The 12,610-nt window shown below is 58.7% G+C and overlaps 5 protein-coding genes across 5 annotated transcripts; 2 read left to right on the plus strand and 3 right to left on the minus strand.

Moving 5' to 3' along the window:
* Window positions 1-1,391: 1,391 nt before the first annotated feature.
* Window positions 1,392-4,047, plus strand: VDAG_07231 (uncharacterized protein; the record flags this gene model as incomplete). Its single annotated transcript, XM_009656136.1, has 2 exons — window positions 1,392-1,432; window positions 1,485-4,047. 2 exons carry the CDS (start codon window positions 1,392-1,394, stop codon window positions 4,045-4,047), a joined length of 2,604 nt encoding a protein of 867 aa, XP_009654431.1.
* A 274-nt stretch (window positions 4,048-4,321) lies between these two features.
* Window positions 4,322-5,547, minus strand: VDAG_07232 (transferase family protein; the record flags this gene model as incomplete). Its single annotated transcript, XM_009656137.1, has 2 exons — window positions 4,322-4,576; window positions 4,630-5,547. The coding sequence occupies 2 exons, from the start codon at window positions 5,545-5,547 to the stop codon at window positions 4,322-4,324; spliced, it is 1,173 nt and encodes a 390-aa protein (XP_009654432.1).
* A 295-nt stretch (window positions 5,548-5,842) lies between these two features.
* Window positions 5,843-7,522, minus strand: VDAG_07233 (venom protein; the record flags this gene model as incomplete). Its single annotated transcript, XM_009656138.1, has 5 exons — window positions 5,843-6,073; window positions 6,131-6,980; window positions 7,088-7,335; window positions 7,393-7,463; window positions 7,516-7,522. The coding sequence occupies 5 exons, from the start codon at window positions 7,520-7,522 to the stop codon at window positions 5,843-5,845; spliced, it is 1,407 nt and encodes a 468-aa protein (XP_009654433.1).
* A 423-nt stretch (window positions 7,523-7,945) lies between these two features.
* On the minus strand, window positions 7,946-10,234 carry VDAG_07234 (uncharacterized protein; the record flags this gene model as incomplete). The annotated part of the gene is made up of 3 exons (XM_009656139.1): window positions 7,946-9,145; window positions 9,211-9,898; window positions 9,972-10,234. 3 exons carry the CDS (start codon window positions 10,232-10,234, stop codon window positions 7,946-7,948), a joined length of 2,151 nt encoding a protein of 716 aa, XP_009654434.1.
* A 682-nt stretch (window positions 10,235-10,916) lies between these two features.
* Window positions 10,917-12,589, plus strand: VDAG_07235 (uncharacterized protein; the record flags this gene model as incomplete). Its single annotated transcript, XM_009656140.1, has 3 exons — window positions 10,917-11,435; window positions 11,514-12,189; window positions 12,495-12,589. 3 exons carry the CDS (start codon window positions 10,917-10,919, stop codon window positions 12,587-12,589), a joined length of 1,290 nt encoding a protein of 429 aa, XP_009654435.1.
* Between the last annotated feature and the right edge of the window lie 21 nt (window positions 12,590-12,610).

The raw sequence follows: 12,610 nt of genomic DNA on the forward strand, positions 1-12,610 counted from the left end.
CGGTGGGGCCACTCTTGAAAGCTGTGCACTGTTGGGCAGCCACGTTGGCTTTCCCTGCTAGGCTGCGTAGGTTGATGACCTCGTGGCCACGACTGCTCTGAACATCTGCTCAGCCGGCGGTCCGCAGATAGCCCGGGGAACGAGCAGACAATCGTCGGTTCCACGCAGGTCAGCTGCTGCAGGTACCCGAGGCTGTATGACATGAACTTGCGAAAGCCGGTCTTCGCCTGTTCGACAGATCCGGAGGCCACGGTACCTTGAGCTCCAGCGAAGGAATGTGTCGATGTTGATGCAAGGGGCAGCTTTATCCTGTCTACGGCAAACGCTACCTCCAGTCGTGTTGGGAACCGGGGTAAGAAGAGCCCCTGAGCGTTCGGAGAGATTGGATTCAGTGGACATTGATTTGAAGTTGACTGTGCCTGCAGCCGAATAGACTTGGCCATGAGAAACTGTAAGTAAGTCCAAAAATCACCTGCATATGCATTGCCTCTCGACTCCAGTTTCGGCTCCGGTGATGCGTCATCGGGGCCTTCGGAAGGCCGTAGCCAGTGACTGCAACTGCTGCCAAATGGGGCATAATTAAGAACGGAAGGCAAGCGTTTGTACACGGGAACTATCAGCATATACATGCACACAGTTCAAATTACGAAGACTAGGCCATCGGAGCCCTGCCTCCCAACGAGCATATCGGCGTTCGAGGTCCACCATAAGTTCCCATCACGCGGATTTGCTACTGTACGAAGAAATGCAGCTCCTTTGGTCTGTCATTTCTAAGCGTCTCTAGATTCGTACCTTCACCCCTTACGCCACAGGTATACGAAGAGAATAGCTCGTCAATCTCAGCTACTCCATTCGAAATGTTGGATAATAGTCCCAGTGTGTCAATGGCCGTGTTGCTGTCAGGGGCTGGCAGCCCCTGTTCACACCATTGAGAACCACGCTATCTCCAAACAGTCGAAAGCAAGACACCATGAACTAGCAGCCACCGCCTCTTTACCCCCAACCAAGTTGGTGGCGGGTAGCACGGGCACTTGCATGGGCGGTCCCGACAAGATTTGAAGCCGTTGCTCAAGGTGAATACGCGGCCGCAGCGAAAAGCTGTCTAATTTGGGAGCCAGCATGGGCCATGGGAAGCCGCGGGTCAGACGGGTACAGCTGATTGCATAACATTCTGTCGTGCCTGTGAAAGACTTGAGATACGGGGTCTCGGAGAACAGAGTCAAGGCCATTTTCTGGTATATAAAGCCAGCAGCTTCGATGCTGGTCTGTCTTGTGCTTCAACGGGTTGAATCTCAAGGCTAGACACAGTAGCTGGAACATCATCTCCGCCCTTGGTTGGGCATCACATTCGTTTATCTCTTCAAATCTCTACATCTGGCCCTCGTATCATCATGATGAATATCCTCGGTCATCTGGCATTGCTAAGCCTCTGGTAAGCGTCACGGACCATATGCATAAAAACCTTTTGCTGACCATGCGATTAGGAATGTTGCAGTCAGGGCATTCCCCCAGGCCTACAATGAGTACGAACCGCCATCGACTGTCACCGTCACTACGTGTGCTGTAGGTTGTGCAACCACCACCGTGACCGTGACTCAGTCGGCTAGTTCTTGTGCGCCATGTTTGGCAAGCTCTGCTTCCTCAGGTGTGGAATCTTCTACCACTGTCACCGAGACGCCCAGTACGGTCGAATCCACGCTTCCCAGCATCTCGTCGACCCAAACGTCTGGACAGATTAGCTCCTCTGCTGGCATCTCAAGTTCTGTCCCAACATCAGGCACATTTACAAACTCGACTGTGTCGCCCTCTGGCCCTTCATCGAGCCTACCATACACCATCACCAGCTCGGGTGGAGCTGTTTCTTCTACTCTTTCCTCTGTCAGCATTTCCGTCCCCTCTAACTCCACGACTACGACGAGCGCTCTCAGCAATGACTCGACAACTGCTCCGTCTGTGAGTATCAGCTCCTCACTTTCCTCGTCATACGATGGCACACCGTCTTCGTCAGCACTCTATGCGAACAGCACGAGAAGCCATGTCTACCCGAGTTCCTTCTCTGTGACCGGCTCCGTGTCCACCTTTGCTTCTCGTAGCGCAACCAGCAGTGACACAGCGACCGGGTCCCTTCCTACTTCTGGCCTGCCTTCGTCCAGCGCCGTGACTTCTGGCGGCATCAGCAGCGGATTTTCTGGTACTTCTTCTGGGACTGGAATCTCGTCAACACTTCCCGTTCTATCGTCTCAGTCGAGTAGTGCCGGGACCAATTCGACTTGGTCCTATCCAACACGGACTTCATCGGGAGGAACGGGCGTCTCCTCAACGCTGCCTTTATCATCTGGCACGTCGGATGTTGAGACAAGTAGCGGCAGTGCAACTTACCCGCCTGGATCCTCGTCCGCGCCGACTGACACATCTTCGCTCACAGTCACATCCGAGGTTTCCAGTATTGAGAGCAGCAGTGTCTACACCTACCCACCAGGGCCATCCTCTGGCTTATCGAGCGTGTCGCCAAGCCTGTCAACTTCTAGCAGCTGGGGCAACAGCAGTACCACCAGGTACCCAACCGCCACAGTGTCAAGCGCAAGCGTCATTTCCTCGTCGACCGGCTTCGAAAGCTCGTCCGTAGAGCTCACGACTACCACGACGATCGAAACGACCGTGACACGCACCAATACCTACACACCGCCAGGCACGAGCTCGAACCCTTCTTCTGGATTTTCAAGTGCCCTGCCAAACCCAAGTGGCTCAACCTCTATTGAGCTTTCGTCGCACTTGTCCTACCCGACCTCGTCGCCACGACCATCTGGGAGCGGCTATCTCAGCAGCAGCTATATTGAGTCTTCTGGAACGGGAGTCAGCGATACGGTGCCGGTCACTTCGGGTACTTCTGCCTCTGTTTCCAACAGCGTGACGAGCTCATCTCCCTATGGAAACTCGACAACTACGGGTCCCACGCCGACCATCTCAGACTTTAGCTCTACCGCATCGTCCGGGACTGGAATCAGTGAAACTCTCCCCATCATCTCGGAGACCTCTGTGTTTGAGTCGAGCGCCACAGAAAATTCGTCCCTGTACAGCTTCACGGTCACGTCTGATGTAGGGACCACCTCAGAAACCAGCTCGGTCGAGTCGTCTGGGACTGGTATCAGCGAAACTCTCCCTATCATTTCGGATACTTCGACCGCGGAACAGAGCTCCACGGTGACCGGATCCGAATCGTCGACAAGCAAGACCAAGACGCCATGCGCGACTCGCTCGCACTCGTCCGACGTTGAGACTTCATCCGCGCCCGAATCAAGTGAGACCGACTCTTACCCTCCTAACGAGAGTACCGTGTCGGGCAACTTGCCGATTACGCCTTCATCAGACGTTTCCTCATCGCCGACATATTCTCCTCCTGCTGAAAGTACGATATCCGGGAACCTCCCTGTGACGCCTTCGGTAAGCCTGTCCTCTACGGAGGTGTACCCATCGTATCCACCTGTAGAAAGCACCTCTGGAGAGAGCACGGTTTCGAGCAATCTACCCATCACACCAACGCAGAGCTCGACCGAGGTCGAGTCACAGACATACCCTCCTTACCCGCCTCCCGAGGAGAGCACCGTGTCAGGAAACCTCCCCGTGAACCCTTCTCAGAGCTTCCCAAGCAACGGCACGGCAACTTCGTCTCTGCTGCCCAGCGGAAGTACGTCACGGGCCGGGTCGTCGGCACCGGTGTCCAGCGACTCATCGACGACCTCCATCATCAGCGAAAAGCCGTCCTACCTTCCCACGCCGAGCACAGTGTATCCCGAGCCGACACCTTCAAGCGAGTCGACCGTCTCCGACGCGCTGCCGATTACACCCTCTGGCAGTGCCGATGCCCCGCCCAGCACGCTTGTGACGAGCACTAAGACGGGCCCCGAGACGAGCGAGAGTAGCGAGCCCAGCGGACCGACCTCTTACTATGGAGGGTATGACTTTGGCTGGACAAGCGGTGGGCGCGCCGGATGGAAGCAGCAGCGCAAGGAGAAGGAGCGTCGAGGCATTTTCGGGCTGTTCCAGTAAGATAATCCAAATAAGACCCAGGAAAATGGAGTCAACACGCGAGGAGGAAGAGTGACTGGGAGGGACGAGGTAATCAGACCTCACGGCTGAAGTACAAATTGGCGGAGGAGATGCTTGGGTTTCACGGCCCCTTGACATTTCATTTTCACTTTCCATTCTTTGGTGCTCTTGAGTTGATATTGAATAGACGGGTTGGTGCAAAGTACGACCATAGACCGTGGATGCTGACTGATCGTGACAGCTGACTCCATCAAGTTACTGAACCCATCACCCCTTAGACTCCAAGTTCACGATCGGCCAACAGCCTGTCCATCGCCTGCGCCTCCAGGTACACCGACACATCCATGCCCCCCTCCCTCCCCTCCATGACCTGCACACACCCATCCATCCTCGGCATGACAGAGTGAACCCACGCCGGCCTCGCCCCAAACAACTCAACCTCATACACGCCAATCCTCAACCAAGACGTCACGAGAACATGCCTCTCCCCCAAAAACGCCTGCCAGATTCTCTGCGGCGACACCTCCCACTCGGCATCATGCAGCACAGCCCCAACAGCATCAGGCGTAAACCTCTGCAAACAGCGCCGAATCGCCACCGCCACCGCCGCCGGCCGAGCAACGACCTCGCGCGCCCCGCGTGGGCCACGGGGCGCTGGGGGTCCCATGTTGGCCAGGGCGGGATCTGCAGGTCGGGCCGCGGGGGTTCTTCTTCTGTTGGTGGTGCTGGGCGATGCGCGGCTGTGGGTTTCGAGTTGGCTGTTGTCGGCGCGAGGAAGGGCGGGTAGGCGGGTGCGGTTGTGGCCCACCAGTCGAATCTGTGCAGTGGCAGGGCTCTCGCTTGCGCCGTCAGGGCGTCGTCTCTTTTGCGCGTCGGGCTGCCGCCGGCGTGCGCGTCGAGACGGCGCGGGGCGAAGGAGGGTGTCGTGGGCGGTGGGCGGGCGGCGTGGGCGGCGGACCAGTGGTGCATGAACTGGAGGAGCGTGTGCGCGTCGGCGAGCGGGTGGGCCAGCTTGACAGCGACGGCGTAGGCCGTGGGCAGCAGGGTGATCTGGACGATCATGGCGGGCAGGCCGTGTGCTGTTTTGAGGTCGTGCAGCGCGAGGGGCGTCGGGGAGGCGAGGAGGGCATCTTGCGGGAATGTGCCCTGCCAGATGGGGGCCTTGGGGATCGAGATGTCCTGAGACGAGGCGACGACGGCGTATTCGACGCCTGGGTCGGAGGGGGAGCCGTAGGTGACGGCTGCGCGGTGGAAGCGCTGGGTTGACGTGTCCCAGTGCAGTTGGCCGGCAAAGTGAGGGAATGAGGAGAGTGCTTTGGTCAAGGCGGCTTGAAGCTGAGAGAGGAAGACTTGGCGAGGGAGCGGAGGATAGGCGTCGAAGACCCAGATGGCGCCTGTTGGAGAGAACCGAGCCACCGTGTTGTCCAGGATGGACAGGGCCGTCGTGGTTGGAGGCCCTGGTGTTGAGGGAAATACGCGGATGGGCTGGTGATGGGCCATTTTGGTTGCCTCAAGGTGTTATGGCGCAAGAAGCCAAGAAGAGTATCGTGACGAATTTGCCATCATCCTTTCATCTGAAGTGTCCCCTTATATGAAACCAGAGCAAATAAACCGCAGGCCACGACGACGAGGATTGATATGAAAGATGCGGCATGCACTCGTGGGACCCGCTATGAATCATCGTGAGCGATCACGATCATCTCCAAGCGCGCGCCTTCAGAAACGTCTCTATACTCTATGAAGCTGGTCATGGTTCCCAGACCATCGCACACACACATGCAACCCAGCACGCCCATCATTTGCCCTGCGAAAACGAAACGACAGCCCACTTGCCGTTCCACGCCCACTTGCGCGCCCCCGAGTCGCCGCCTCCGCCCTCCAGCGCCCGCAACTCCTCGTCCTTGCCCGCCGGCAGTCCGACGACAACGTCGGCCTTGCACGTCCGGAGCGCCAGCACATTGAGGCCCGAGCCGGGGCCGAGCGTCTTGATCGCGTCCGGGAAGGGTGTCGTCGGGTCCCAGTCGGCCTGTCATCGTTAGCAACAACGATTAAGAAAAAACAAAGACACACGTCGGGTACGTACGTCGCCCGTCAGCTTGCGGTAGTTCAGATCGCCCTTGAAAACGACAAGTTCGCTGCCCTTGAGGTCCTCGTAGAGCTCAGGCGCCTCCTCGGGCAGCCGCCAGAAGCTGCCTCCGTGCGTCCAGAAGCGGTTCGGCCGCAGCAGCAGCTGGCCCTCGGCGTGGTACTTGGTCAGCTCGCCGAACAGAAAGGCGAGGCTCTCGTGGTCCGCGTCGCTCAGCGGCTCGAGCGTCTTGCCCTGCAGCTCCTCCTCCGGCGACGGCGTCTCGTAGAAGCGCTTCGGGCTGGCAATGGCGCCGAGGAGGGCCGCAAAGTCGCCCGGCAGCACGTCCGAGACGAACCACGGGATCGACTTGGGGTGCAGCACAATGTGCGTCGCGAGGCCGGCCGACAAGAGGTAGCCCGCGAGGATGAGGTCGACGTAGAGCTCAAAGCCTGCGTTGTCGAGCACAATGTCGACGCGGCGCTCCTTCTTGCCCTCGGCCACGGCCTGCTTCAGCACGGCGTACGCGGCCGGCAGGTCGTTGGCCAGAATGTTCTTCTCCGACGCCTTGCGCGCCTCGCTGCCCTGCAGCTTCTGGATGTCCTCGTACGTCAGGCTCGTCAGGAGCGAGAGGTCGGTGGCGTTGCCCCAGAGGCAGATCTCGCACATCTCGGCGAAGAGGAGCTTCTCGGCCGCCTCGTCTTGGGTGGCGCTGCCGTTTGCCTCGAGCTGCTGCACGAGCTCCTTGAAGCGGGCGGCGAGCTCGAGGACGGCGGGACGGGACGAACGGAACGTGTTGATCTTTTGTCGGGCAAAGACATCGTAGTTCTTCCAGTGCGTCGAGAGCTTAAAGTAGGTGCTGATGCGACTGTTGTACGGCACCTGTCAACGTTGCCCTTGGTCGTGGAACCATAGTCCTTTGGGGTCGTGGAACCAGCAGCAAATATGAAATATTTTAACGAAAAAAAATCTCACCGGAAGAGATAGCACTCGCAGAAGAGCCAGGGCGTATCCAGCCACGTGGGCTCGCCGAGACTGGCGAGCTCATCGTTGTAGAGCTTGACGTCGGGTTCGCCGTCATCGTCAATCGGCGTCAGAGGACGGTCGTGCTGAACCTCATACTTGAGGCGGGCGATCTTCTCGGTGACGGCCTTGCCCTCGGTCTTCTTCTCGCCTTCTTCGCTGTCGGAGACGGAACGGTAGAGGTCGTCGATGGCTTGCGTCTGAGGCCGCACATTAGCAAGGTGGAAGGGGCAGGCGTGGGATGGATTCATGCGCACAATGATGACAGGCCAGCGCTCGCGCGCGGTGACCCAGCCGAAAGACCGCTTCTCGCCGGTGCTGTAGGAGACTTGGTGTGTTGTTAGGGCTGGCTTGATGAGCTATGTGGCCGAGTAACGTACTGGGCATCTTGAGGATTTGGCTCGTGATGACGCAGGAAGCTCGAGATGGACAAAAGGCTCGAAGCACGAATGCCGTACACTGGATGTGTCTGCTGTGGATGATGGCGGGGCATCGCGGGGTAGACACCGACATAAGCATGATCTGGTTAAATGATAATAAGTCTATGACATGGCTGTATATAAGCACAAACACGGCTGTCTACATAATTACCACTCCTCCTTCCCATCACCTTCGTGGCCCAGCAGAACAACGACAGCAAAAGTCAACATGTTTCGGAAAGCACCGCTGAAATCCATGAACAGAAACATGGAGTGAACCACCAACACACAGCACCTCCGATATCCAGTTGCCATGCCTCTATTCTCGCTCACTCATGCAGCCAACCATGCTCTATTCTCGTTCAGCCAGGCAGCCTACTTCAACGGCCAGTCAGCTGCCGGGAACCCAGGTCTCCGGCGTCCAGTTCTCGGTGCTAAAGTCGGGCCAGTAAAGCCCCTGCGAATAATCGTCATACACCGACGCGTCAATGAACTGCATGTCGAGGAACGGCTCGGCCAGCAGCTCCTGCAGTGAGGGCTCCGTCAGTGCCATGCCTGCCGTCGCCATACCCTGAACCGCCGTCGTCGAGGATGCCCACGCCGCTGGCGACATGACGCTGGCGAAATCATCGAGTCCCGTTGTGGCCTCGAGGCCCACGACGCCTCTCTTCTTCGATGCAGCCGCCGTGACGGCCGCCTTCATGGCATCCACGTGCTTCATGTCCTCTTTCGCGGCAAAGTTTCCACCGTCCGCAAGCTGCGCCAGCAACCCGGACGCCGAGTCGAACTGCTCTCGATCGGCGGCAGCGTCGGGCCCGTCGAGAAGACTCGACACGGCGAGCACCGTCAACGCGGAGAAGAGATATGACGTGTAAAAGTAGTCAAACGTCGCGAACGAGCCGTCGATCCAGCACTCTGTCAACAGATGCAGAGAGTGGCGAGCGCATCGAACGCAAGCGGCCACGATCGTCATGGCCGACGCCGGCACGGGCATCGCGCCAGCAGGCGCCGGCCACGCCGCAGCGTGTGTCTTCAGTACATGCAGCAGGATGGGCCTCGTCGCCAGGATGGCCGACTGATTGAAAGACAGATGGAGAGGCGTTGGCTTGTACGCGGCCTCGCTGTGCGGCGCCGCATCAAGATGAAGGTGGCTCGGCAGCTCTTGCACCCACTCACGAAGGTCCTTGAGCGTCTGCTGGACGCGGCTCGATAGCGTGGTGCTCTGATCCCGCGTGTTGTAGATGCACCGAACCATGGTGCTGGTGATGCTGGCGAGACGCGAGCTCGCAATGTAATACGCGCAGTCGCCAAAGTCGCCAGCTACAGCGGCGTCGACGCTGGCGTTCGAGGGGGGATCGACCATGATGTCGCGGTCGCCAATGGCTGCCGGCTGGCCCAGCTTGGAAGCCCACATGCGATCGAAAATGCAAGTCGTCGCCCAGAGTCGGTTGCGGTGCTCCCGGACCGCGGCATCCGGTAGTTGCGCCGCCGGGATGTTGAGGTGCAGCCCGATGAGCACGGCCATGCGCACGGCCATGCCCGCCAGGATGTAGGAGGTGTATCGCCTGTTGAGGGCGAGAGAGTAGAAGGACTTTTGGCCCCATTAGCTTCACGACGTGACGGCCTCGAATGGATCACAGCAGCAGGGACACGCACCAGCAGATGGATAATCTCAATCGCATCAATCGTGGGTCGCTCACTCAGAACACTCAACATGCGGCTCGCTTTCGCAAAGTACGGCAACCCAGGAAAATCTTTGCCCGGCGCAATCGATCGCGCCGAGTACAACTCGCCAATGGCGAACAGACCCCAGAGCTTGCACCGAATGAGCGATTCACCCCAGGCCGGATTGTGGATGCTGTGCTCGAGCGCATCCATGACCACACTGCGTCGCACAATGTGGTAACATCGGCTTACGTAGCGCAGGGCGACCTCAACGAGAAATCGTGCGCGCGAAGGACTCGGCCAGGCGCACTCAGACTCGGTCAGGCAAGCAATGCGCTCGTCGGTGGCGAACGCCGTCCGAGGAATGTGCTTGTACGGCTGCTCATGCGGCGCCGAGATGGCCTGCCGAAAGCGAGTCGAAAACGAGGCATCGGGCACCTCGCCGATGAGAATGGGGGTCTGCTGGTCGGTTGATGGGACGAACCAGGGCCGGACCTCGAGCATGATGTTGCTCGTGTTGTGGCGCGCCACATCTGGGCTGTCAAGCACGTCCAGGTCCCGGCGTGGCGACGGGGCCGTGCTGACCGAAAGCGCCGAGAGTGAGCTGGCGTTGGGGTTCGTCGTGTCATCGAGCAGGCCCTTGAGCCGCTTGTTTTCCTCGATGAGATCGTCTATGTACCTGAACGGGGTCAGCCGGGGAGGGGCCTTGGCCAGGGGGCTTGGGACGATTATTGGAGGGACCGGGTCGGAACGGAACGGGGCGGGGGTTGACTTGCCGCTGGCTGACCTTGACCTGTCGATTGCGCCGGGGATAAGTACAATCGACGGCCTTGCTCGCCTGACGACAGTTCTCGCAAGGTCGGCCGCCGGAGCACTTGACCTTGCGGGCATGGCAGCGGTTGCAGGCGGTCGACTTGATCTTTGGCCGACGGCCGGGTGACGCTGGCGTAGGGTCTGAGTCGGGGGTGTTGAGCGCCCCTGACGCTCGGTCCGGGGTGACGGAGATGGAGTTCATGGTATCGGGGCCGGTTCACGATTGACGGCCGGGCGGGCGCTCGACGAGGACAATGGGGGGTGCATTCGGAGGGCTTTCCACTGCCTTGTGAGTGAGAGGTAAGATGAGAGAGAGGAAGAGAATGCAGAGGCGACAGCATCCATTGACATTCACAGACAGATCGCCGACCCCAAAGGAGTCATCGTTGCCCGCTGCTGCGACATCGTATCCTCGGGCACAGTCGAGACAGGCCAATTGTCTAGCCAACTCTGAACAGCACTGAGAGGACTGAGAGGAGGGCTCCGATGTCGTCGGCCAAACGAACCATGTTGCCGAGATGAGTCAGCACTGGGCGAATTCCAAGCATGAAAGAAGGGGGCGAAAAGCGCCCTAATCCTTTCGAGATGGCCCTTATTACCGAGTCGGCTACTCGAGGTCCGGCCTCCTTCGGCATCTCTTCCGAGTGACCGACTTGGTGCAGATTCTGCTGCGCGACGCGCTTCGCCGCCAGAACGATATCCACTATTCGCCTACTCTTGACTCACTTGGACACGGCCAAGATGGCTGATCTCGCCGTCTTTCGTCCGCTGCCTGGGAATTCTTTGCGATATAACAATTATACCATGGCCGGCTGAGCCTCAATCGATCATCTGCTCGGTACCCCCCCAAGCAACTCTTGGCACGCCGAGACGCATCGCCCAAAATGGACTCCGTCGACTCCCGAAGGCTCCCCGACCCACCGGCGCTGTTGATGTCGGCCCCGTTGGAGCCCATGGCCTCCGATATCCCAGTGGCGGCGCCCTCCCGGCACCTTGCCGCCGTCGACGACGCCGTCGTGCCCATGGCTCTCTGGCGACGATGGGTGACCCTGTTTACCATCTGCTGGCTGCCCATACCAATGACGTTCTCGACCTCGTCTGTCCTTGCAGTCGCGCCCGAACTAGCGCGCGAATTCAACGTCCCTGTCACAGCCATCAGCATTGCCAACGCCGGTGTCTTCCTCGCCATGGCCAGCTCGCCGTTGCTGTGGGTGCCCATAGGCCGGCTAGTGGGTCGGCGGCCGGCGTACCTCGCCGCGGCCGTCATTCTGTGCGCTTGCTCAGTAGGATCGGCTCTGGCGCCGAACTTGGCAGGCTTCACAGCCATTTGGGTCATTGGTGGATCTACAGGTGTGGTATTTCTGGTCTCTGGACAGACCATTCTGTCAGATATTTTTGAACCTGTACGTGTCCAGGCGGCTCAGTTGATTCATCCTCACGTGTGAGGAGAAGAATGAGGGCAGAAAATACTAACCGAAAAGACCGTCCGCGGCACGGCTGTAGGTTTCTTCCTTGGCACTTGCGTTAGTGCTAACACCATCGCACCACTCACTGGTGGTATCATCGCCACTTACACAAGTTGGCGCGTCATCTACGGGGTGCAGGCCGGCATGACGCTCATTGGTCTTGTTTTGGCTTGGTTCTATGTGCCACTTGATCCGCCTCGTGAGGCACAGCCTACCACGTCAAAACACGTCCTTGCCCAGTTCTCGCCGATGCCAGTCTTTCGCGTCTTTGAGCACATCAACATTCTCGCTGCCAACATCACCTGCGGCCTCCTCTCGTTCAACCAGTATGGTCTCCTTGGCTCTATACGCGCTGCCTTGACGACTCGCTTCGGCCCCTCTTCGCCGCTCACCTCGGGTCTGTTCTACCTGGCCCCCGGCGCCGGCTTCCTGATTGGAAGCACCATTGGGGGCAGACTATCGGATCAGACAGTGCGCCGGTACATCAAGAAGCGCAATGGCTTGCGCCTACCGCGAGATCGACTCAAAAGCAGCTTTCCCGCCATTTTTATCGTGCTGCCTCTGGGCACGCTGCTATTCGGCTGGAGTCTGGGCAGGGAAGTCGGCGGCTGGGCCGCCCCAGGGATAGGAGCGTTCCTCGCGGGACTTGGGTTGATGGCCTCCTTCAGTGGCCTAAATACGTACTCTGCTGGTGAGTCTTGTGCATATAATGACATTGCGAGATCCGGTCATGTGGCCGTGGAAGCTGACGACAGCAGAGGTGCTCCCGGCGAAGAAGACGGAGGCGATCAGCAGCAAGTATATCGTACAGTACACCTTTGCCGCTGGAACGGTTGCGTCGAGGGTACCTATCATGGAGGCCATCGGTGTTGGGTGGGCGTTCACCATAAGTAAGTTCCACAGCCGAGCTTGCGTGCATCAGTGGCCCTTTACTGTCATTGTTCCTGTCATCGCCATTGCTTGCCTCGTACCCGGTTGATACTGACTGTTGACCAGGTGCTGTTGCTGCTCTTGCGGGCGGTGTAATTGTGTTGATGATCACGAGATACGAGCCTGAGACGGAGAAGACACTGCGTGAAGAGGCCGAATAATACCCATAAGTAAATGCCATT

This window comes from Verticillium dahliae, genomic scaffold (genome assembly GCF_000150675.1).
Source record: "Verticillium dahliae VdLs.17 supercont1.16 genomic scaffold, whole genome shotgun sequence".
In the NCBI taxonomy this organism is placed as follows: Eukaryota; Fungi; Ascomycota; class Sordariomycetes; order Glomerellales; family Plectosphaerellaceae; genus Verticillium; species Verticillium dahliae.